The 24,605-nt window shown below is 41.7% G+C and overlaps 1 protein-coding gene across 1 annotated transcript in view; it reads right to left on the bottom strand.

Annotated features, from left to right (window-relative positions):
• ENPP1 (ectonucleotide pyrophosphatase/phosphodiesterase 1) overlaps positions 1-20,902 on the bottom strand; it is a 69,897-nt gene extending 48,995 nt beyond the window's left edge. Inside the window, exon 1 of the mRNA XM_032843454.1 lies at positions 20,663-20,902. Within this exon, the coding sequence (XP_032699345.1) occupies positions 20,663-20,902 (240 nt within the window). The remainder of the gene's footprint in view (positions 1-20,662) is intronic.
• Positions 20,903-24,605: the final 3,703 nt, after the last annotated feature.

The following is a 24,605-nucleotide window of genomic DNA, read 5'->3' as shown; positions in this document are numbered from 1 at the left end:
AAATATCAAATTAAAAGGGTGGGAAATACAAAGTAGAAACAATGTTACTAAGTTTACCATAATCCACAAGGAAACTATTAAAATCTTAGCCATTTTCAGTTAGTATGGCAAAATTGTGGCCCTAATCACAAAAGACCAATAACTCTCATGGCTTTATATCCAAATAAGGATATGTATTACATTTGGAGCTCTGTGATACCAAGGAAGCCACATCATCTATCATCCCCACATTGAGTTGGACTGAGTATTTTCTATGGTCCCTGATAAATCTAAAATATCTATGAATCTACCTCTGACAATTGATCCTACCTCTATTTGGATCACTCCTGATCCCATCTCCTATACCCTACTCTCTTAAGGAATTTTACCCTAACTATGTACATGTATTAAGATTCTTGGCTGACTGTGGAAAACAGTATGGAGGTTGGTCAAAAGATTAAAAAGAGAACTAACCTAAGATTCAGCAATTGCACTACTACATATTTACCCAAAGGATACAAAAATAGTGATCTGAAGGAAACATGCACCCCGATGTTTATAAGAGTATTATCAATAACAGCCAAATTATGGAAAGAGCCCAAATGTCCATCTACTGATGGATAAAGAAGTTGTGGTACACACACACACACACACACGCGCGCGCGTGCGCACGCACACACACACACACACATACAGACAGACAATCCTCAGCCATGAAAAAGAATGAAATCTTGCCATTTGCTACAACATGGATGGAACTAGAGAGTATTATGCTAAGTGAAATAAGTCAGTCAGAGAAAGACAAATACCGTGTGATTTCCCTCATCTGTGGAATTTAAGAAACAAAACAGATGAACATAGGGTAAAAAAAGAGAGAGGCAAACCAAGAAAGACTCTTAACTACAGAGAACAAACTGAGGGTTGCTGGAGGGGAAGTGGGCAGGGGGATGGTCTAAATGGGTGATGGGTCTTCAGGGGGTCACCTGGGATGATCCCTGGGTATTATAAGTGATAAATCACTAAATTCTATTCCTGAAACTAATATGACACGGGATGTTAATTAAATCAGAAGTGGGAGTCAAGAAGTCACTTGAGCCATAACCAAAATTTTTCGTGGAATGCTGCAAAGCCTCCAGAGAACTGAGTTATCTGGGGCAGCAACTCTTTTTCCTATTATGTTCATTTAATATCTTTCCAGTTTTAATAATAAATAACTGACATACATCACCATAAGTTTAAGGCATAAAACATGATGGTCTGATTGATATATATTGTAAAATGATTACCACAGTAGGTTTGACTAACATTGATCATCTCATAGATATCATAAAAAGAAAAACTTGTTCATTTATTTCTGTTTCAAAAAGTACCAAGCCCTTCAAAGAGAAGACTACCCAGTATTTGTAACTTTTCTTTTTTTATAATTTTTTTTAAGATTTTATTTATTTATTTGACACAGAGAGAGATCACAAGTAGGCAGAGAGGCAGGCAGAGAGAGAGGGGGAAGCAGGCTGCCCACGGAGCAGAGAGCCCGATGTGGGGCTCGATCCCAGGACCCCGGGATCATGACCTGAGCCAAAGGCAGAGGCTTAACCCACTGAGCCACCCAGGTGCCCCCAGTATTTGTAACTTCTGGCTGAGTAAGCAAATCACTTCTCTCAGAGCTCACCAATTGCTTTCACAGACCGTTTCTCTCTAAACTTAAAGGTCAAGGGGTAAAGCAGCAGCCATTTGGTGGTATAAAGTCATGGTTTCAGGAAAGAGACTTAGCTTTAGTGGCAGTTTCACTCCATGACCTATATTCCTGCCCTGAGTTTTGAGATGTGATCACCTAATCAACAAGATGGATAACAAAATCCCTCAACACGAAGCAGGATCACTCTTAAAAAGGCTGGAGGGGAACTCCTCAGATAGAGTCTCCTGCCACTAAAGCTTCCATTTATATCCACAAATGGAAACTGCCCACAAGGGATCACAGAATTATTAAACAGCCACACTTTGTTCTTGGTTTGATGGTTTCTTTAACTGTGGTTTGTTTTCAGTTAGCAAAATACATTTTTGTGGCTTCTCTTCATGTAATCTTCTCACTTCCTTTAGTCTCTTAAGAAATGCAGTCTATTGAGATAAGATCTTGAGGAAAGTATTTAGTAAACTGGATTTCCATCTCTTGACTTATAATAAAATAAAATGAGGGGGCCCCTCCGTGGCTCAGTTGGTTAAATGTCCTCAAACTCTTGATACTAGCTCAGATCATGATCTCAAGGTCATGAGGGCGTGGAGCCTGCTTTAGAGTCTCTCTCTCTCCCTCTGTTTCTCTCCCGCCCCACTCATGCTCTCTCCCCCCTCTCTAAAAAATAAATAAATAAAGTTTCAGGAGTGCCTGGGTGGCTCAGTCAGTTAAGCGTCCACCTTTGGCTCAGGTCACGATCCCAGGGTCCTGGAACCCAGCCCCGCATAGGGCTCCCTGCTCGATGGGGAGCCAGCTTCTCCCTCTGCCTCTGCCTACTGTTCTCGCTTGTGCTCTCTGTCCATCAGATAAATAAATAAAATCTTAAAAAATAATGATAATAAATAAAGTTTCAAAATAAAAGGACAGATGGAATAAGTATTTAAAATTTTAACATGAAATCACTAGAAGAAAAATATGAGCAAATATTTTTATAATTTTAGGGTAGTGAACACCATTATAAGGTTGGTGCAAAATCCAGAAATTAGAATGGAGAAGTTAATATATTTGATCCATAAAAATAAGGAATGTCTGCAATGCCAAAGAAAAAGAACATCAGCCATAAGAAAAATGGGGTAAGGGAAACTAGGATAAAATGTTTTTGACAGGGGGAGCCAGGGAGGCTCAGGCAGTTAAACATGTTAACTCTTGGTTTCGGCTCATGTCATGATTTTAGGGTTGTGGGACCGAGTCCCATGCTGGGCTCTATGATCAGTGCAGAGTCTGCTGTAGATTTTCTCCCTTACCTTCTCCTTCTGCCCCTCCACTGCTCCCCTCTCAAATAAATAAATAAAATCATTTGAAAAAAATCAAACATTTTGAACAGGTTAAAGTCCCTGATAGATTATGAGCATATAACCAAGTAGAGAAAGATAATCTGCAGTTCTAATATACCACAAGTAATAAACTAGTTTATCCAAAGTAAAATGGACAATAAAATTATGACATTCACCTTCATTACAAGTAGAAGAACTGTCAAGAGTTCTGTTTTAGCCAATGAAATGAACAATTAACAAAAAGATTAATAATTGCAAGTGTTGGCAAGGATGTAAGGAAAAACACGTACCTTCTCACTGCCTTCATAGAAGTATATGCTCTTTTCTCAAAGGTCATTTAGATTCATCTATCTAAAATCAAAATGTGCATAATCTCCACTCCTGCAATTCCAAATTTAATAATGTATCTGATAGAAATTTTCACACAAGCGAAAGGCTATGCAGAGACATTTATTTATTACAGCATTATTTGTAATAGCAAAAGTGTGCAAAGAATCTAAACTTCTGATAATAGACAACTGAATAAATGTAATGCATTATGATAAACCCAAATGATATAAAATACTGATCAATTCTTGGCAAATTACGTAAATCCATCACTGAAATGCTTACACTTAAAGCCTTCAGCCTCCATGTAAGCAGTCTACTCTGAGGCTATCAGGCTGTAAACTCAAATTACCCTATGCATAGATCTAAGCCGTGTGAGGTCCTGAAACTACATGAAATGGGGGTTGAGATGCCCAGCCGGCACCTAGATGCTCCATCTCCAGCTGCGGCAACTCCAGCCGCCATCTGACTACAACCACATGACGGACCCTGAGTGAACCACATCTGCTCTGCCAAACTTCCGCCAAAGTCCTGACCCATCACATACCACTAGAGGGTTTTGAGTCTATAAAACTGATGACCAGACACTGAGAAGAAAGGAATTTATGAAGCTGGCAGAACCAACTAGTACGCTCTCTGAGGATAGGAGAGCATATGCTTACTTTTCTTTTCCCCAGGATTTTATGCCTCCGTCATTCCCAAGGTAAAATGACCCATGGAGGCATTTAAGAGTTGACTCTGCTTAAAGCACACAAATGGTCAGTTTCATTCAGCTTCATTCAGAGGTAATGATCTGATTCTTCATCACTTCACGGAATGAAGGGTAATGCCTGAAAAATACTCCACAGAGTGACATGGGGATGGGAATGATGTGAGGCGTACTTTGCTTCCTTTGGTAAAGGCACAGAGAATTTAGGCACAAACATTTCTGTAAGTCCACTCCTAATTTTCAAGTGGAAAGCAGACTTTTGGTTATGAGTATCAAGAATATTAGTAAACATTTAGGGAAAAAAAGTAGAACAAGATGAGACTGGAAGTCTGAAACGTAGCACCAGAAAGTAAATGAAGTGCTAAACACACACACACACACAGTGATGGGAGGGATGTCAAAAGGTACAAACTTTCAGTTATAAAATAAAAAAGTCCTGGGGATGTAATTAATGTACAGCATGGTAACTGTAATTAAAAATACTCTTTATATATTTGAAAGTTGTTAAGGGCACATCTTAGAAGTTCTCATCACAAGACAAAAAAATTTGTAACTATGTGTAATGATGGATGCTAACTAGACTTGCTGTAGTGATCACTTTGCGATATACCTATGTATTGAATCATCATGTTGTACAACTGGAACTAATATAAAGTTACATGCCAATTATACCTCAATAAAAAAATTACAATCCAATTAGTGTATGAACGTCTCCATTTCACAACATCGTAACCCTCACTATTTTGAAATTAAAGCGACTTTGTCGCTTTACTACAATTTACAACTACAATTTAAAAAAAAACAACTATAATTTAATTTTAAAAAGCTGTTAATCCATAAAGAAAACAATATTAGTAAACATTTAGGAGAGAAAATAGAACAAGATGAGTTTGAAAGTCAGAAACATTCTGTAGTACCAGAAAATAAGGAAGGGTTAAACACACACACACACACACACACACACACACACACACAGTGATGGGGTAGGTCAAAGGGACACAAGGGCCACTCCCAATGGCCAAAACCAGAAGAACAATTTGAAAACCAGAACAATATGAGCAAAAATACAAAGAACAAATTTCTGGATTATAATCCAAAGGATAAAATAAATATCAGTAAATACAAACTGAAATAAACAAATGACTAAATAAATAATAAGTGGAGAACAGACAAATCTCCCATATAGAAGAATTCCAAATAATTTATGTAGATACTCCACCCTCCAGGTAGAACTTACTCTAGTCTAATAAAAGTGTTGGCTAGGATTCCAGAGTACAGGACGGAAAAGTACAAAAAGGAGTTTCTCTAGCAATGAGGAACACTGAAAAACACGACCTCAGTGGTCTGCCTCCCAAAAGTGAACATTCCCACTGTAATCATGAGAAAAATGTCAGACAAATCCCAGTTGCAAGACATTCCACAAGACATGACTAGTATTCCTCAAAATTGTCAAGGTCATCAAAACAAGAAAAGGCTGAGAAACACAGCCAAGAGGAATCTACAGAGATGTAACAACAGAAAGTAATGTGGTATTCCTGGATGGGATATGGGAACAAACAAAACAGGTCATCAGGGAAAACTAAGGAAACAGGAATAGAGCATGGACTTCAGTTAATAAGGCTTTAACAGCATGGGTTCATTGTTTGGAACAAATGCACCATAGTAATACGAAATGTTAATCATCCCAGCTCTGGTTTCAGCAACCTTTTCCCTCTGTCCCCTCCTGTCCTTAAGGTGGTAGCAGGTTCTTTCTGTTACCCTTTATGGGGCTGCCTCATTGCCACACTAGTCCATTTGGCTTTCAGTCCTCCCAACAGCTTTGCAATTTATGTCTTATATTAAATTCTCTCCCTTTTTTTTTTTAAGAATTTATTTATTTATTTGACAGAGAGAGACACAGTGAGAGAAGGAAACAAGCAGGGGCAATGGGAGAGGGAGAAGCAAGCCTCAGACAGAGCAGGGAGCCTGATGTGGGGCTTAATCCCAGGACACTGGGATCATGACCTGAGCTTAAGGCAGACACTTAAGGACTGAGCCACCCAGGTGCCCCTACATTAAATTCTCTTGATGAAATTACCAGTATGGTCTTTTTCTGATTGGATGCTGGCCATACAGCAAGGGCTCTCTCTCTCTTTCTCTCTCTCTCTCTCTCTCTCTCTCACACACTCACACACACACACACACACACACACACACACACACCAAGGGCATAATCTAAACTAAACTGAATATAGGCAAAGAAGTTTCCATTTTGAGGATTCATTTATTTTTTAATTCTCTATCTCCTAGATATAAAAAAAAAAACAACAACCTTTTTTAATTAAGTCTTGCTTCAGCTGGATTTCAAGGAAAAATCACTCCCAAAATAATCATGAAAAAGGTTTATTTCTTTTGAAGCTACAATCAAGAAAGATATGAGTCATTAAATTAAAAGTACTATTAAGTGATTTTAGAAAAAAATGTTTCAAGTTAAGCTCATGAGATAGAAGAGACAGGAAAAGTAGTTCATTTATGGGACAGGAAAGCCCTTTCTACCCCCAGGCCAAGCACAAAACAGATGGGCTAAAAGGTAAGGAGCCATGGATTTTATCCAAAAGCCAGTTTTTCTTGCCTAGGCAGGTATCTTGCCTTCGCAGATGGTAGGTCAGAGATAAAACACAAAAGATGGAGAAAAGACATTGTGCTCAGGTAAATTTCTGTGATTGGTTTCTGCTTCCTCTCCCACCCCAAATAATTTTTGTACCATAATGACGAGAGCAACTTGTATTTATTCTTGAAAGATAGTCTGGGGGGGAGGGTAACAGACAACAAAAAAGACAACTATCCAGAAGATTCCTGGCAAGTCTTCCCAAGGACAGGAAATGGGAATAACAAGGAGATAACACCATAGTTAATCACAATTACAGTGGAAACTTAAGACAGAACTTAAAAACTAGTAAGGGATACACGGGCTTATAATTTAGGAAGGAACATAATTTTAGAAATGTGTCACCTTTTAATGAGTATATTTAGGCTTAAGTCAACTTAATTACACTCAATCATCTGGATAAAAAAAAAAAATCCTAAAATTACACTTGTAAGAACATTCACAAAGTAAACCTTTTGAGCAATTTCTTTTGTTCCAACCAATGTTTCCTGAACAAAGAACATTTCTGCTATGTACATGTTCATTATTACCTGCTGGAATAACTACAAAAATGAAAAAAAAAAAACCAACAATCCTATAATATCACAACCTTCTAGCAACAGAAGTTTGTAAGATGCTAATGTTCTCTTTGTCTCTATTGCCTAGTCTGGTAGTGACTAGCTCTTCACTGTGGAACACTTGAAAAGTGGCTGGTGTGACAGGAACTGAATTCCTTTTTACTTAACCTTAATTAATGTAAATTTCCATTTGAATAGCTACTTGTAGAACTTACAACCTAGCCAAAAAGAGAAAGTAGTTATGAAACAGCCAAGTAAGAAAGTAAAAGCATATTCTTTCTTCAGCCACCATGCTCTTTAATTTGTCCCTACTGATACAGTTTTGGAATGCCAGTGATCTGGTGTTGGTGGGGTGTGGTCCAGAGCTGATGATTGAATTCTTGGGATGTCTTTTGGGACAACACGGTAGCTTTATTAAATCACACGACCCGTGGGCAGAAAGCTGCTGCACCAGTTAAGTGGGGTGATGGATTATACAGTTGGGAGTTAGGAGAGGTAAGGAAAATGGAGGTTTTCTAAAGAACTTTTATGTGTTGAAGAAGACCTCCAAGATACTGGAATCCATTGTCAAGTTCAGGTTGTTTTTCCCTCTAGTAAAGCATTAACATGAAGGTAGTTGCCAGTTTCCTTCTGGATGTTAGGTTATTGATAAGAATGCATTTTTCTTGTAAATCACTAAGACATTTTGTAAACTGACAGAGGCTCCCGCCATTTTGGACTATGATTCCTATTAGTTAACCATTTGTTTTTTTCCTTCCCTTAGTTTTAGGGAAGGCAGGAGTGTCAGGAATGTCACACAGATCCCACCTGCATGCGGGTTGGGGGGGGGGTCAGCTCCTGCTTAGCCCTCAGCAGCTGGCCCTCTGCTTCCTCATCACTACCACTAAAGCTAAAATGATCATTCCAAAATGTACATCAAATTTTGTCACTAACAATGAAAATAGAAATAAAAATAAACAGAAGAATACTTCACTGATTTCCAAGTGCTCTTGAAACAAAAAGCAAAATCCTTATGGCAGTCTGCAAGGCTCTGCCTGGACCTGGCCCCAGGTCCCCTCTCCAGCCTCGTCACACATCACAACCCTCTCCTTACCAGCTGCCCTGGTCTCCTCCCAATTCCGGGATGGACCACGCTCCCAGCTATCCCCGGGCCTTCTATCCCAGGGCCTTTGTACTTGGAGCCGCCCCCCTTCGGAAGCCTCTTCTGCACACCAGTCACTTCCCCCAGGGCACCTTCAACCTCTGTAACTAAGCCATCTTCCCTTCAGGACTCTCCCTCAGGGCCTTGGGTAAGGCTTTGAGGCAGCTCTTATCACTGAGACAATCTTACAGATTCTTTGATAACTGTCTGGTCCTGTGGCGATGGATCCCGAGAACAAGAAGGAAGTCTTTCCCTTCCCCAACAGCCATTTAGATGCCGGCTTCTTGCAGGAGACTGGTCACACAGTAGGGACTCGAAATAGTTAAGTAAGTTACCCACCCTAACAATAACAATAAACCCTAATCTAGTATCTACACTCTCTCACATACTTTTCTAATTAGTTTACGTATATTAATTTATTTAATCCTTAAACTAATGAGGTAGCTAGCTACTGTCTTTATCCCCATTTTGCAGGTGAGAAAACAAGGCACAGGGAAGCTAAGGGACTTGCCGAAGGGCACACAGAAGTTCCGGACAAAGATGACTTTCCACTCCAGTAGTCTGGCCTTTAACGCTCAACAGTATGACCTCTATATGAGTAAGAGGCAACTGAGTGCTTCAGGGACAGGGGAGACAGAGCCAACGACCAGCTAAGGAACACTTCGTCTTGGATCCCAGGGAGAGTAGTCAGGTAAGAGAAAGGGGGGTAACAACAACAAAAAAAAATGATCATTCTTGGGGTAGGAAACAGAAATAATCAATACAAAATGTATCTGGAAAACAGTGCAATTCTGGACTATAACGGAAGGTATGTTCAGCAGAGCTAGGACACTGTGGAACAGGGATCTTTGGAGATCTTGGCTAACTCTCAGTTAGCATAGTACCATAAGAGCAGAAGCTGAAAATTATCTGAGTCTTTCAAATATCTAAGTCCAAGTTAGGCATACAATATATGCATATCCCATACACTACAGAAGGGACACAGGGTCCCACCGACTTGTGGGTCCCAGAACTGGACTTACCAGCCTTTGCCTGTGCTCCCTCTTACATCACGCAATGGTGCCAATCCAAGGAGGAAGAGTGCTTCACATCGAGCCTGACAAAGAGTCAACTCCAGAGAGGCACTTATAAAAATCGCCAAATACTTCAATAGCTCTTACCACGCACAAGGGTCTGCTCTAAGTGTTTCACAAATACTGACAGATCAGTGACTGACACAGTATGTCATTGGCCTCCAGCACCGCTGGGAATGGATGAAGCTGTTGGTGCCCAGCCCCCATCTGGTAACACTGTTAACTGAAGCAATGAGAAAGGCAAAAAGAAGACTGAGCTTAGAGGTATGCACCTACCCTTGTATGTGACGTTTAGGAAAACTCACCATTCAGCCATAAGAGACCTGAGCAGTGGAGGTGATGCTCAGGAATGACTAAAACAAACAAAAACAAAAAAAGTGTTCTAAACACTTTTTAATTCTTGAGGACTGAGTAAGTCTGAGGTATCAGCAGAGATGCTTTCAAAGATGACCCCATGAACTAACAAAATAAAATTCTTGAAACACTATTCCTGAAAGATGAAAAATCTGTCTAGCAATAACAAAATCTAATAACGGAATATAAATGAAAAAAAGGAACTGGAGCAGTATCTGTTGTATGATCCCATTTTTGTTTAAAAAAAGTAATACACACAAAGAAAAGTCCTGAGGTAGGAAACAAAAGCAAACAAAAAAACTATTACTGGCAGATAATAAGAATGCAATCTTTATTTTCTTCCTTATGCTTGTCCACATTTTCTGAATTTTCTGAAGTATGCAGTATTTTTATAACAAGGGGAAAATACTACAAGCTCTCTATACTATACAAAGATTTTAGACCTAGAAGAAAGCCACCTAATCCAAAACCCTTGAATTGTAGTTAAAGAAACAGAGAGTTAGAGGAGCAAAGCCAATGTTCAAAGGTCACACAGCAGCTAATTCTTGTGACTCCACGTGTCAGACTCTTTACTTGCCCGTCCCTCAAGACATGCTTGAATCAGCCCAGAAAAATCACTGTTCTCTTTTCCAAGTTTCCGAGAGATGAGAAATGTGTCGATACTCTTATGTATCAACATTCCTCACATTTACTTCTTTGGAGCTGATAGGTAAGGCATTTTAGTGTACGAGTTGTTCTGTAGTTCTCTTGTTAATTCAAGAGACAAGACCCACATAGTATTCATAATGCTAACCACACCCTTCCCACCTGAATAAACTTCATTCACCTGTTTCCTAGCTTCCAGAAGATTCTAATCTCAGTGATGCCTGGTGGCATTCATAGCAAACCAACGTGTTTGGATGATGAAGTATTATGGAATAAACTCTGTGCCAAGGACACTGAACATGATTCAAAGCCACCTGAAAAAGCCCTGCTCCAAGATTTCTTTGTTTTGGTTTTGTGTCAAGTGTGCTGTGGATGGTTGAGAAGGTACTGGCAGTGGAAACTCTTGACATGAAGAGCTCTGTTTGATGGTGCAGTACAGAAGTGAAATCTGCCTGACACTCTGATAGATGGATGTTTGAATTGGAAGGAAATCTGCATGCTATCAGCAAAGGCAGAAGATTGGCTCTGCAGAGAGCAATAAAGGACAATTAAAGGACAAGCCAGGGCAGAGTAAGGAAGAGGCAGTTAAAGTACAAGAAGCAAATGAGAGTACAGGGCAGTTCCCGAGACCCAAACCGCACATGCAGAGGCAGGTTAGAGACCCTGTATGTCATGTCCAGACGCACAGCAAGAGTGATGGGCTACTTTATATTTTGTTAAGAGTTTATTCATTTATTCGACAGTGAGAGAGGGAACACAAGCAGGGGGAGAGGGAGAGGGAGAAGCAGGCTTCCTGCTGAGCAGGGAGTTGGATGCAGGGCTCAATCCCAGGAGCCTGGGATCATGATCTGAGCCTGAGCCAAAGGCAGCCGCCTAACAACTGAGCCACCCAGGCACCCCTCAACAGGCACCATTAATCAAGGCACCCTGAGGTCCAAGGAAAGAATAGGGCCAAAGGCAACCGAGCAGTTGCACCATTTCAACCCAAAGCCAACACAGGGGAGCCCTTTAAGGAACACTGAGTAATTTTTTCTGAAGCACAGCCTCATGTATGAACTCTGGGGAAGCACAAAGCTGAATGGGCACCCCAGCTAGAGGAATTTGGGTTGGTGGGCCTTCTATACCCCTTCATCATCCTTAGGGAGCGCTGCTCCTCAATCTTGAATGTGTAGACAAACACCTGGGGATCCGCACAAGTGCAGATTCTAGATTTGTGGGTCTGGAGTGGGGCCCAAGATTCTGCACTGTGTACAAGGGCCAAGAAGGTGACACTGATCTTCCAGCCTGCGGACTACACTTTGGGTAGAAAGGCAGTGCATGCTGTCTGAGCAAGGAAAAATAAAGAACTCAGTCACACTGAAGCTTATTTCACAAGAAAAACGACCACTTATTCAGGGCACATTTTGTGCCCAATTTTTATATGCTACTTAATTCTCCTTCACGCCATCCTACGTTTGGATCATCACTATTTTATTGTTGTGGAAGCTGATTGTCAGGGCACTTAAGTTATTTGCCAACATCATTCAAACAGCTAATGACAATTCTGGGATTTAAACCAAAATCTGTCTGACTTCGAAACCATTTATCAATAAAGTACAGGGATAAAATTAATAGAATTTTGAGAAATTCTTAGAAAGTCCCCCAAGTTTCTCTGAGCCATGATTTTTCATCTCTAACATGGAGGTCATGGCAGAGCTGTGGTTTAGACCAAAAAGAGGCAGTAGATGTAGAACTATTTTGAAATCTAGAAATGATCTTACATAGAGTAAGTCATAACTAGCGGATTCTTTTTGTATCTCTAAGTCTCATTTAAGATTTTATTTATTTATCTGACAGAGACAGCACAAGCAGGGGGAGCAGCAGGCAGAGAGAGGAGGAGAGGCAAACTCCCCGCTAAACAGGGAGCCCAATGTGGGGCTCGATCCCAGCACCCTGGGGATCACATGACTTGAGCCGAAGGCAGACACTTAACTGACTGAGCCAGCCAGGAACCCCTCATTTCTTAAAATAGTACTGAATGTATTCCTTTCCTTAAAGCCGATATTCTTAAAACTTCTGGTCTCAGATTTCCTTTATATTCTTACAGAAGATCTTAAGAAGCCTTTTTCACACAATTGTGGACATTCTTTAAAACCACACCAAAATTCTACAAGTGGTAATCTCTTAAAGGCAAAATACAACATAAAACTTGAGACAATATTTTTTTCATATGATAACACTAAAATCCAATAGTCTACCTTGCACTTTGAAGGAAACTTGCACCCATTCATAGTTTAATAAATCCTCCATTGGTCCCTTGGAAAATACTGGTTTACCAAGTTATGTAGTTCTTCCAAATGCTGACACAATGTCTTACAGCTTATGGAAAAAAACCCACACCCCTTACTATTTCCATCAATTTCTTCAGAAAAGTCTTTTTTTTTTTTTTTTTTTTTTAGGTTTTATTTATTTATTCGAGAGAGAGAGTGAGAGAACACAAGCAGAGGGAGTGGCAAAGGGCGAGGGAGAAGCAGGCTTCCCTCATGAGCAGAGCCCCATGCTGGGGCTGGATTCCAGGATCCCAGGATCATGACCTGAGCCGCAGGCAGATGCTTAACTGACTGAGCCACCTAGGCACCCCTTCTTTGGAAAGTCTTTAAAAACTGGGAAGCTATCAGTTGTACAAGAGAAGATACAAGGTTCTCCAAAATTCTAATTTTTGCTGAAAAGACTGGGTTTTATCACAGACAACAGATACCTTAATTTGTTTTCCTTGATGAGACAAGCTAACATTACATATTTTGAGAAAATGTGTGCCAAATGTGAAAGCCTGAATAACAGTGCATCTGTTGTTCTTTCAAATAAAAATGTTCTGTGAAAAAAGGCAGCTAGTTCAGCTCACAGCTCAATCACAGAGTTTCCCGCCAGAAAACCACAGCTCTTCAGTGTGCAGCAGATTGTGGACAAGTACTTCCCATCTCACACCTACTGAAGAGATCTGTCACTCAGGGTTGAGATTTAATAAGACTTGCCTCACTGAGGACATTTTTACTGCCTTTATCTAGTGCATTCTTTTAAGCAAAATTGGCTTCTTTGTGGTGTAATCCCAAGTGCAGAACTACTGGTCTAGTCACCCATTGCCTAGATCTGGGTTAAGGGTACAGCAGTGCCATTGCTTTAATCCCATCAGCATAAAGGTCAGCACCATGAAAAGGGCAAAGGACATCACGCTATTTTTGTTAAATCGCTTGGAATTCATGATCCCCCTGAAAGGCTTAACTTAGGGACACCTCAAGGACCCACACACCATAGTCTGAGAGCTGCTGCCTAAAATGTTTTGGCTTTTGAAACTTTGTTCTACCTGTGTTGTCTTTTGCTTATAAAACATATTTTATTCAAAATAAAGGTAGTCTGGAGCAATGAGAGACTCTCTGTGGAAACATTTCATAATGACAGTTGTACTTATTTTGCTGCACAACACCTCGGTAAAAATGAGTTCCTTGCTGCGACTGTCTCTCTGTGACAGACCACATGCCCCAGATGCTTGCTAATGTCACCAAACTTTTCAAGGGAAAGAAATCAGCTTTAGGAACAACCTACCTTCTCTGAATTATTTCCTAAAAATCAAGATAGGATGCTCTTGAAGGATCTCAAACCACACCTGGAATAGAATGTTTGCCACCTAAATCTACATAAAGTCCCGAGACGAGACCGTGAGAAGATGATCCATCCACAAAACAGGTACGTTTGTGAAAATCCACTTCCTCCAAAATGACTTTCTATCAGGCCTCTCCATTTTCCTAGTCTAGTACATTTAAAAATGTATTCAGAAGGGCACTCAAAGTAAGATGAAAACCACTTTCCCCCAAATCTGTAGACACTGGAAGCTCAGAGTAACATGCGATATTGACATCACAATGATAAAAAGGCAAACGAATGGGATGCCATCAGCCATTAACCCAGAATAAAAGTCTGTAGTTAAGTCCTTTTAGTTATCAGAGTTTTCTACTCCCAAATGCTTTGACTTTTCGCCTGTAAATCTGACCCACTGTTTCTAGAAGTGGAGTAAATGAACCAAGTCCATCTGAAGAACTCGAGGTACTTAATCTATTACCCAGAGACTTTGTTTCATTCCTATCTTGGTCAGCTCAAATTGCTGTGACAAAATGTCACAGACTCAGTGGCTTAAACCACAGAGATTCTCACAGTTCTACCGGCTGGCAAGTCAAGGATGAAGACTCTTCTTCCTGGCTTCTGTCACTCATGATGTCTTCACAGGACCTTTTCTCAGGGTGTGCCAGAGAGGGGCATGGGGGAAGGGAGGGAAGGAGACAGCTTGCATCTCCTCTCCTTCCCCGTTCCTGTAAGGCTACTAATCCCATCATGACAGCCCCACCCTCAGGACCTCAGCCAAGTCTAATCACCTCCCATAGGCCCCACATCCAAATATCGTCACATTGGGGAGTTATGACTTCACCATGTGAATTTAGGAAGGACACAAACATTTAGCCCATAACAATTTCAAGCCTCTACACCACAACCTCTGGGAATGGAGCCCAGCAATCTGTTGTCCTTAACAGCTTCCGGCTGTTTTCCTAAGTGTGCTGCAGTTTGAGAAACCTGATTGCACCCCTGTGAGCCTGTTTTCCTAATCTGTCGATGAGAACTGATTGTCACTATACTTTCCCGTTCCAGAGTTGCCGACATGCTAAGGATCAATTAAAAATATACGGGAAAATGCTTTCCAAAACTGCAAAGTACTTTGTGAATAATAATCATCTACTTTTACCACCTACATTTCCACCAAATCTTCTTCTAAAAACTAAAAGTAGGAGTGCCTGGGTGGTTAAGTCAGTTAAATGTCCCACTCTTGATTTCGGCTCAGGTCATGATATCAGGGTTGTGAGATCAGGGAGCCTGCTTAAGATTCTCTCTCTCCCTCTCCCTTGGCCCCTCCCTTTCTCTCTCTCACTAATAAAAAAATAAGAATAAATAAAATTAAAAAAAATAAAAACTAAAAGTGAGGGGCACTTAGGTAGCTCTGTCAATTAAGCACCTGACTCTTGGTTTTGGCTCATGTCATGATCTCAGGGTCCTCACATCAAGCCCAATCTTAGGCTCCCCACTCTGTGGTGAGTCTGGTTGAGAGTCTCTCCCTCTCCCTCCGCCCCTCCCCTCTCTCTAAAATAAAAAATATAAATGAATAAATAAATAATCTTAAAGAAAACTAAAAATGAAGAATAAAATAAAATTATAGATGTTAATTCTTATAATTATACTTCAAATAACTAAAATACTCAGGAAATTAGAGTGTTCTAGTTAACATGTAGCTGAACATTCTGGTCACTCATTTGAAAAACCCTTTTAAATATATTATTATACATTATTCCCATGGTAAATACATACCTTGGATTTTATTTGATGCCTAAGGACTTCAGCTTTCTGAGTATCAGTTTTTGCTGCATAAGACGTGGGCTTGAAAGAATAATCTATGTTCTGCCTTGAACTCATTGTTTACTTTCTGTTGGCGATATTTCATAGTTGATAAAGGCATGTTTATTTTAACCAAAAGTAGATCTCTAATTACAAGTTGTATTCTAAAAGCTTATATATTCCTAAATCATTTGAATCATTTGAAATGTTTCTCTACCAAAAAAAAAAAAAAAAAAAAAAAAAATATATATATATATATATATATATATATATCTCACAATTAAGTTCTTTAGCTTGAAAAGCCCTAATACAAGTGAAATACATTTGCTATGAGTTAGAAGTCACAGGGATATTTTGCAATGAAATTGATCAAACCCAATCTGAATATAAAACTATTTTCATTTACCTTCATTTGGTATCTGAGAAAAAAAGTTAACTGGAGGAAGATGAGAAGCGATAGATAAAAATTTCTATAAATAAGGATGCCTGGTGACTCAGCCGGTTAGGCATCTGCCTTCCACTCAGGTCATGATCCCAGGGTCCTGGGATCAAGTCCTACACTGGGCTCCTTGCTCAGTGGGGAGACTGTTTCTCCCTCTGCCTACCGCTCTCCCTGCTTGTGCTGTCGCTCTTTCTCTCTGACAAATAAATTCTTAAAAAAAAAAAAATTCCGTAACTATTTTAAATGGGTCAATGGTCCTCAGTTCTTGATTATACAGAACACACAAGGTCTCTCAACACAGCCATTAGAGATTCTCTTCAGAGTCATGAATAGGATATAATGGAGACAGGAGACAGCAAAACTGTTGTCCAGAGTGAAATGAACAAGCGGAATGCAAGGGAATAAAGACAGTGTTGAAAGGATGCCTGTGCATCCGTGGAGCGGACACTGCGGAGGTACCAATGTCGAAAGAGAAAGAGACCAGCATGGGACTCAGAGCAGAAAGGAAGTAACTGAAAGCAATGCTGAAGGAAACAGTACCCCGCAAAAGCCACGAAGACTGAATGTGGGGTATGAGAGCAAAGTCACCAACACAGAAGGGGCCTCCGTGCAAGTGAGGCAGACTCTCATTTGCACCCGCAGGATGACCTAACCTGGGCGAGCTGGATGGCCATATTGGAGCTGTCTGTACCTGAGAGCATGGCGGGTGGGCAGATCCCGTTTCTGAACCCACGTGATCACAGAGGCTGTGTCTGGCCTGTCCTAAGGCATGCTGGCCTTGGCTGGAAGCTTTTATTTAGAGCTCCTTCACTGCCTCTTCGATCTCCCAAGGCCCTAATGAAATGCTATCCCAGTTTTGATGTTACTCCTGAATGGCTACCTAAGTGCCGTATGGATTAGCGCACCTATATTTAGATTCCTGACTTTCAACTGGCCATATGGTCTGTCATTGTATAGTCAGTCTTCCCATCTGGCCCTTTTCCAAGGCGAAGTGTCCCTTGGTCTGAGTAAAAACGCAGTGCATTCATTCATTTGACCAAAAGGCGACACTGAGTATCAGATGCTGTCTGAGGCCCCGCGCTGAACACAATCATCTTGCTTGCCTCCTAGAAACGTTTGATTCATTTTCTCACAACATGTGAAACAAATACCAAAAGGGTCAAGTGGGAGACTTCTCTGGGCTCTAAGATGCTCTGGTCATTTTGAAATATGTTAAACAATGGTTGGATGGATATTACATTTCAACAATGCAAGAGCAATGCCGATTCCTAGTCCCATTAAGAGCAAAGAATTAGGGGCACCTTGTGGCTCACTGAGTTAAGCAAGTATCTGAACTCTGATTTCCACTCAAGTCCTGATCTCAGAGTTGTGAGATCGAGTCCCACATCGGACTCTGCATGAGATTCTCTCCTATCCTCTCTCTCTGCCCCTCCCACCGCTCAGGCTCTCTAAATGGATAGATAGATAGATAGATAGATAGATAAAAACCTTTAAAGGGGGGGGCAGAGAATTATCTTGAATGTTCTCCATACCCTATTTTAGAGATAAGGTAATGTGTTGTAAAAAGGGGAGAAAAGCTTACCAAATTAGTAACTTTAATACGAATTAGTAACTTTAATACCGAAAACTTCTGATAAACAAGGGCGACCTCTGCCACTTAACAAAGAACTCTTTCACTGAAAAGATGAAAATCTTTAACCACCACCACCACAAAGCCCTTTACACACAGGTGGACCCGTATTCATAAACACCGCAGAAGGTCACAAATACAAAATAACACTGTAGAAGGACACACTCACTGGTCAATGGAAAAAGGTACTGCACTGGGGCTGAGAATTTGCTGTCCTCCAAAATGATACCAGAGAATAAGGACTATTTCAAATAAATCTTCAAGTCTGACCTCAGTGGAAGTCAAAATTTCAGTTCAAAATTTAATTTGGAACTAAGGAAAGGCATCCGGTATTTACCACATCTGCTGGCGCATCTCCAGAGTAATACTTCTACTTGCCCTCTGAGTTTTCCACAGTCTGGCTTGGTACCTGGGCAGAAGCATTTCCAGGGCCCAGGGCCAAAAGCCACTAGAGCCTGCAGTTCTTTCCCTGGACTCAAACACCGTCCCAAAGAGAAGCAAGAGTAGAACAGGACTTTCCCCTCTTCATCCACTCTCACATTACGGCATCATTTAAGAGACCTGAAATAATCTTCAGAAAAATGCCAAGCTGCCACTGATTCTCTCTGGAGGGCAACTCATGTACTTATCCTGCTAGACAGAAACTGTTTGGCTGAGGACCAGATCAGTGGATGGCCTCTAGTAATCTCAACCCTGGTTGCAATCAGTCAATCCATTTCTTCAGCTTTAAGAAAACTGTGTGGATGTTTAACTTGAAAAAAGGAATCCCATAATTGCAGGTCCTTTCTAGAAGATTTGTCCCAGAACTCTCTGATGTCAGTTGTCAAACTCCTTCTGGAGACTTTTCCCTTTAAAAGTGCATCATTTGAGGGTGGAGGGGGAGCGGAGAGGCAGGGTATTGAAGTAGGGAGGAAAAAGAAGGATGGGTAAAAGGTTCCACATTCACTTGAGTTACTAATTAAGATTTCAAAAACATTGCCATGAGTTTAGGTGTATATTTAATGTCCCACAGTATTTCATCGAAGACATAAGGTAAGAATTCTTTGATGATTCGTGTTACAACAAAGACCCCACCTATGGGATAAGAAACATTCATGACGTCGACTGTGAAAGGAAGACCTCAGACACTTCCATGTCCAGTACCCTGGTTACATCATGAGAGCACAATGGAATGCTGTTTGGCCAGCTGATGGTGCATGTCAAAGACTGAGATGCACATTTTAAAGGTAGACCTTTGCTGATACCTATTATGGAGCTACAAGGAAATGAGTAGATAAAGTTTAAAAACTGAATATAGCAATTGGTAATTCAGCAAACTTCCAAGGCTATAGGCATTTAGAAATGATTTCACATTAAAACTGCACACAGATTCACTGTACAATTATTGAACATCTGGTAGTGTGCTAAACACCTGAAAATATGGATACTGAATAGTTTTAGTGATCACGTTATAGAAGCGAAGGTTGACCATTAACACAAACAGAAAAGGTGACTCAAAAGACCAAAAGTAAGTTCTCATCCTAATGCAAAAATATATGTTGAGATACAAACATTATGTGATTTGTGACTCTTTGAATCTTAGGCTTAAGTTTTAATTACTGAGCATATGATACCATCTCTTTAGTCTAGGAATGTTGGTTCCTCAAAGTATTATAACATCTCCATGATACCTAAAATACAGTCAAAATGGAAATGCTTATGAAAGGAAAGTAGATTTCAAATATCAGAAAAGATATTCTCTACACAGCATTGTTCAATCATAAGGTAAGTGATATTACTCCCACATAATGCAATAAAAATGATTATGTCTCCCTGTAACTTTGAATTTACTTCCCCACAAACATCGTTCCCATTGGATCTTCATAATAATCCTATGCAATGGGCAATGGAGGTGATGTCCTCATTTTAACAAATAAGAAATTGAGGTCTGGGAGAGCTATACAAGGCCTCAGCATTTACTGACCAAACCAAGAACCCAAGCTCTGACTGTCAGCACAGAATTTCCTACCATAGGAATGAACCCCACCCCCCGCCCGCCACATTTCATCAAATTTACCTTGGATCCTGCAACTGTCATACTAGCAGAGGAATAATGGCTACTTTTGTTAGCATGAAAACCCGTGTAACCTACTGTTAAAAGAGTGGACAAAGAATCGTCAGCGTTTCTTCACATTCGCATAACATGAATATTGATGGGATTTCTGTAAAGCTGCAAGGAAATTCCTAAGCAGAGCCAAAAGAAAAGGCATTTCCTAAAGTTCCTGATAAAACTTAAAGAACCCTGTTAAATCTTTTCAACTGAAATCAGTTAATGCAAAGAAAGTCATCAACATTACCCCCCGAGTTGCCCCCCAAAAAAAGATTAAAAAGGGGAAAAAAAATGTTGGTCTTGCCTAAGACCAACAACTTTCAGGCTGGTCATTTTTCCCTTCTAAAAACTTCGTACTCTGCTGGGGGACGAGAGGTTATTTCTAAAGATGGCCATTTTCACAGCCTGGATTCCTAAACGGGGCCCTCAGAAGCATCCGTGGCACACGTGAGCGTGAACGGCTCCCCGGGGGGCCAAGAGCAGGAACGCAGCAGCGAGCAGGGCTGCGAGCCCCAAGGCGAGCGCGTGCAGGCGAAGAGGAGCGGCCGCAGCGCTGCCTCTCTCCGAGTCCCCGGTGCTGACCGCGCTCGGGGCGCAGGAGCCGGGCGCCGCCCTCCCCGCCCTCCCGGGCGCCGGGCCGGGCCGCGGACCTACCAGCGAGAGCACCTTATAGGTGTTGGGGTCTTTGGCCGTGCGGGCGCTCGCCGCCTTCTCCAGCGGCTCCTCCCCCAGGTCCATGGGGGCCAGCAAGGACTCAGACGCCTGGCCGTCCCCGGGCGCCGCGGCGGCGCGACCGACGATCGGGTCGCGGCCGTTCCCCGCCGGGCCCTCCCGGGGAGGGCGGCCGCCCTCGCCGCCGCTGCTCCCGCCCCCCGTGCTGCCGCCGCGCTCCATCGTGGCCCCCGGCGCTCCAGCCCCGCCGCCCCGCCGCGCCTTTAATAGGCTCCGCGCCGGCCCCGCCCCGCCCGCCGCCGCGCCCGCCCCTCGCCGCCCGACCCCTGGCCCGGCGCCCGCCGCCCAGCGCTAGAAGTGAGGAGAAAGCAGCTCAACGCCCCGGATTATTTGGCTTCCTGTCTGATTTCGGGCACTCTGCGTGTCGGTTATTTTGGGTCCTTTACGTGGGCGCGTCTTTAACTTCCCCCAAAGCCTTCCCCTCCCCGCGCCCCGGGGCACCTTCCGAACACTTGCAGGAATCGCCCTGCGTGGCCTCGCGGCGCGGGCAGGGCTGGAATTGCAGAGTGTGGTCTGCAGAGGGCATGAGATCATGGGGCCCCAAAATAGAGCGGGAGGCGGAGGAGAAGGATGCAGCAGCGGCCGGTGCGGCTTCTCGGCGGCGCGAGAGCGGAGTCGGGCGACCCGTGTCTGTGCTGCGACGCGCAGAGAGGCTGGAAGGGTCGGGGGTGGGACGAGGCGACCTTTTCCTCCTGCGTAGAAGCAAGCGAAAATTCCCTCAAAGTCCTGCTACCCACTGCTCCGCCACTCTGGGAAAGGAATAACCCACCTTAAAATACCTGGTGTAACTAAAGCACTCATACATCAGGGATACTCGGTTTTCCGCGGGTTTATGTGGTTTCTGGGTTTTTCTTGCTGATCTTGCCTTCATATATTTACTTATTAGTTCCTTTAGTCTTTTCATGGTGAAGGCTTCAAAGTGTCAATGCTGCCTCATCCTGAGGTTGACGCTGATCCTTGGTTAGGAGTATTGAACATTTTATACTTTGATACTTTATTTTTAAACGAGGACACGAACGGTAAACTACAATTCTTGATGGGTTTTGATTCACCTTTGATTCTACAACTTTCAATTTTCCTTCCTCATCAGAAAAACCACAAGTGTGTAGTGAAGTGATTCTTGTCAGTCAAGAGCCAACCAGTGACTTTCAACTGTTTTGCGATGCCAGGGACCGACTGTGGGACCAAAGAAAGTTATACATTCCAAAGACAATCGTCAATTCATTTTGAGTGCCCAAATGTATACAAACATTCTTTTTTTAAAAAATGAGAATAGAGGGGTGCCTGGGTGGCTCAGGATTTAAGCATCTGCCTTGGGCTCAGGTCATGATCCCAGGGTCCTGGGGTCCAGCCCCATATCGGGCTCCCTCCTTGCTGGGAAGCATGCTTCTTCCTCTCCCACTCCCCTTGCTTGTGTTCCCTCTCTCGCTGTCTCTCTCTCTCTCTCTCTCTCTCTCTGTCAAATAAATAAAATCTTAAAAAAAAAAAAAACCTGAGGATGGATATTTAACAGATATAAAGTGTGTTTTACTCCCTTTAAAATAGTCAAATTTAAGATGCTTTCTATTTATACTGACTCATTCATTCATTCATTCATTCACTCAATAATGAATCTTTCAATTCACTCTTTGGCTTCCAACTATGTATACCATACCAACATGAATAAAAGTACATATTTCTCAAGTAGTTGAAGGGGGTGATGACAATAAACAGCATCAACAAAAAATTAAAACGCAAGTCCTAGATGCATAATAGAGTTACAAATAAGATATTTTCAAAGTTTAGTGAAAAGGTTATTGACATCTGGAAGAAATAAAAGCCATCCCTCAAAACATGACTGAGCTCTTTTTTCTTTCTTTCTTTTCTTTTTTTTTTTTTTTAATTACCTTGAGTCAACTTACAAACCACCCAAGAGAAACAGGTTTTCACTATTTCATAGTCACATATTTTTTACCCCAAACTTGGCTCCAAGTTTTCCTTTAAGTGTTTCCAAAAATCTGATTCAAGGACAAAGATTTGTGCCACAGAGACTGGTCAAATGAGTGTCAAAACTTCTAAAAGAAAGTCAACAGAAACTTCCAGCGTGGCTTTGAACCTGACAAAACAAATGGAATCTGTATATTGATCATAGACATCCCAAGGCAAGGAGGAAATCACTCTCCAGGCTTCCCCCTGTGGGAAAAGAGAGCACACAGAGTCAGTCTGCAGAGGCACAAACTCAACTTCCATCAATGAGTGGGGTGCCCCCTGCAGGTGACCCATGGGCTCTTGTGACAAGTGTGAAGGTTCACATAGGATCCTGTCCCTGCCCCTTGTAGTCAGATAGATTTCTCAAGAGAAACAGGAAATTTTAGATGTTTGTGTGAATTCTCCAGATCGCAAAATTTTTGTCTACAAAATTCAGAAAAACAATTTCTTTAAACACGTGAAAGGCCAAACAAAATGTAACACATCTGCAGGGTGGGCCTGGCAAACAGGCCACCAGGATGTGGCCTCTGCCTTACACTCTGGCCTGGCTGGGGCTTGTCAGGACTTCCATGGGTAACTATAAAAGTCTCACTGAAATTTTAAAATCAGAGGACTATGAATGGATCGCTTGAGTAGGCCACTTATCTGGCTTCGCTACAGACATCGCCAGGCCTGTAGAGACATCTTTTTGCCTTGATCTTGTTTCTACTCCAAATTGTCAGGGGGACAGCTTCACCATCCAAAGTACAACAGACCTTTCATGGTTAGTGCAAGGTTAGTAATAACTGTTTCATCCTTGGTCCTAAATGACTCTGCTTCAATGATTGAAGACTGTAATCTAGTATAGCAGTAAAGAGGAAAGTCTAAGAGTTAATAAGATTCATGGGGGGCCTGGGTGGCTCAATCATAAAGCCTCTGCCTTTGGCTCAGGTCATGATCTCGGGGTCCTGGGACTGAGCCCTACATGGGGCTCCTTGCTCAGCAGGGAGCCTGCTTCCCCCACTCCCACTCCCCCAGCTTATATTCTCTCTCTTGCTGTGTCTCTTTCTGTCAAATAAGTAAAAATAAAACCTTTTTAAAGAATTTTAAATTTAAATTTTAATATTTAAATTTTAAAGAATTTATAAGATTCCTTAAGTTTTATTCTGCACAAGTATGTAACCACTTCTCCCTCAGGGCCTGAAACTTGAGACACTGATAAGACCAAAACACCAAATAAAACCAACTTATCTGTGTTTGAAGGATGACTTCTTGAAATGAGGAACAGTTCTTCTTGGCTCTGAAAAATGGAAATTATTTTAGTAATTATTTTACCAGCTGTTCTAGAGCTGGTCCAGCTTTCTCCAATTCCCAGTAAAACATGAAGCCCAGCCTTAACAGGAAAAAAACAAAACAAAACAAAAAAAACACTACATGGCCCTTTAATCTTTCTGAGATATAGAAAAAAATTATTTTCCACATGTTAATTTGTTTTTAAGATTTTGTTCGACATCCTTTCTCTTTCCTTTTTGTAAGTACAAGCATGACGCTCTCTGGGAGAAGCTTGGATAACTACGTGACCTTGTTCAGATTACAAGAACTCTCTGAGTCTTGGCTTCCTCATTGATAAAATGGTGTTACAAATAATACCATAAAATTACATAGTTTTCTCCAAATGCCAACAAGATGTGTAACATTTCCCCAACTTACACAAAAATGTAAATGTCTCCTTTCATATATAAAGATTTTTTTATTTATTTGACAGAGAGAGCAGGAGAGCATAGGCAGGGGGAGTAGTAGAGGGAGAGGGATAAGCAGGCCCCCTGCTGAGCAGGGAGCCTGATATGGGGCTTAATCCCAGGACTCTGGGATCATGATCTAAGCCAAAGGCAGTCACTTAACTGACTGGGCCACCCAG

This window comes from Lontra canadensis, unplaced genomic scaffold (genome assembly GCF_010015895.1).
Source record: "Lontra canadensis isolate GAN:19392208 unplaced genomic scaffold, GSC_riverotter_1.0 scaffold141, whole genome shotgun sequence".
Lineage (NCBI taxonomy): Eukaryota > Metazoa > Chordata > Mammalia > Carnivora > Mustelidae > Lontra > Lontra canadensis.
Note: the sequence above shows the minus strand (reverse complement) of the source record. Positions and strands in the feature narration are given on the sequence as shown.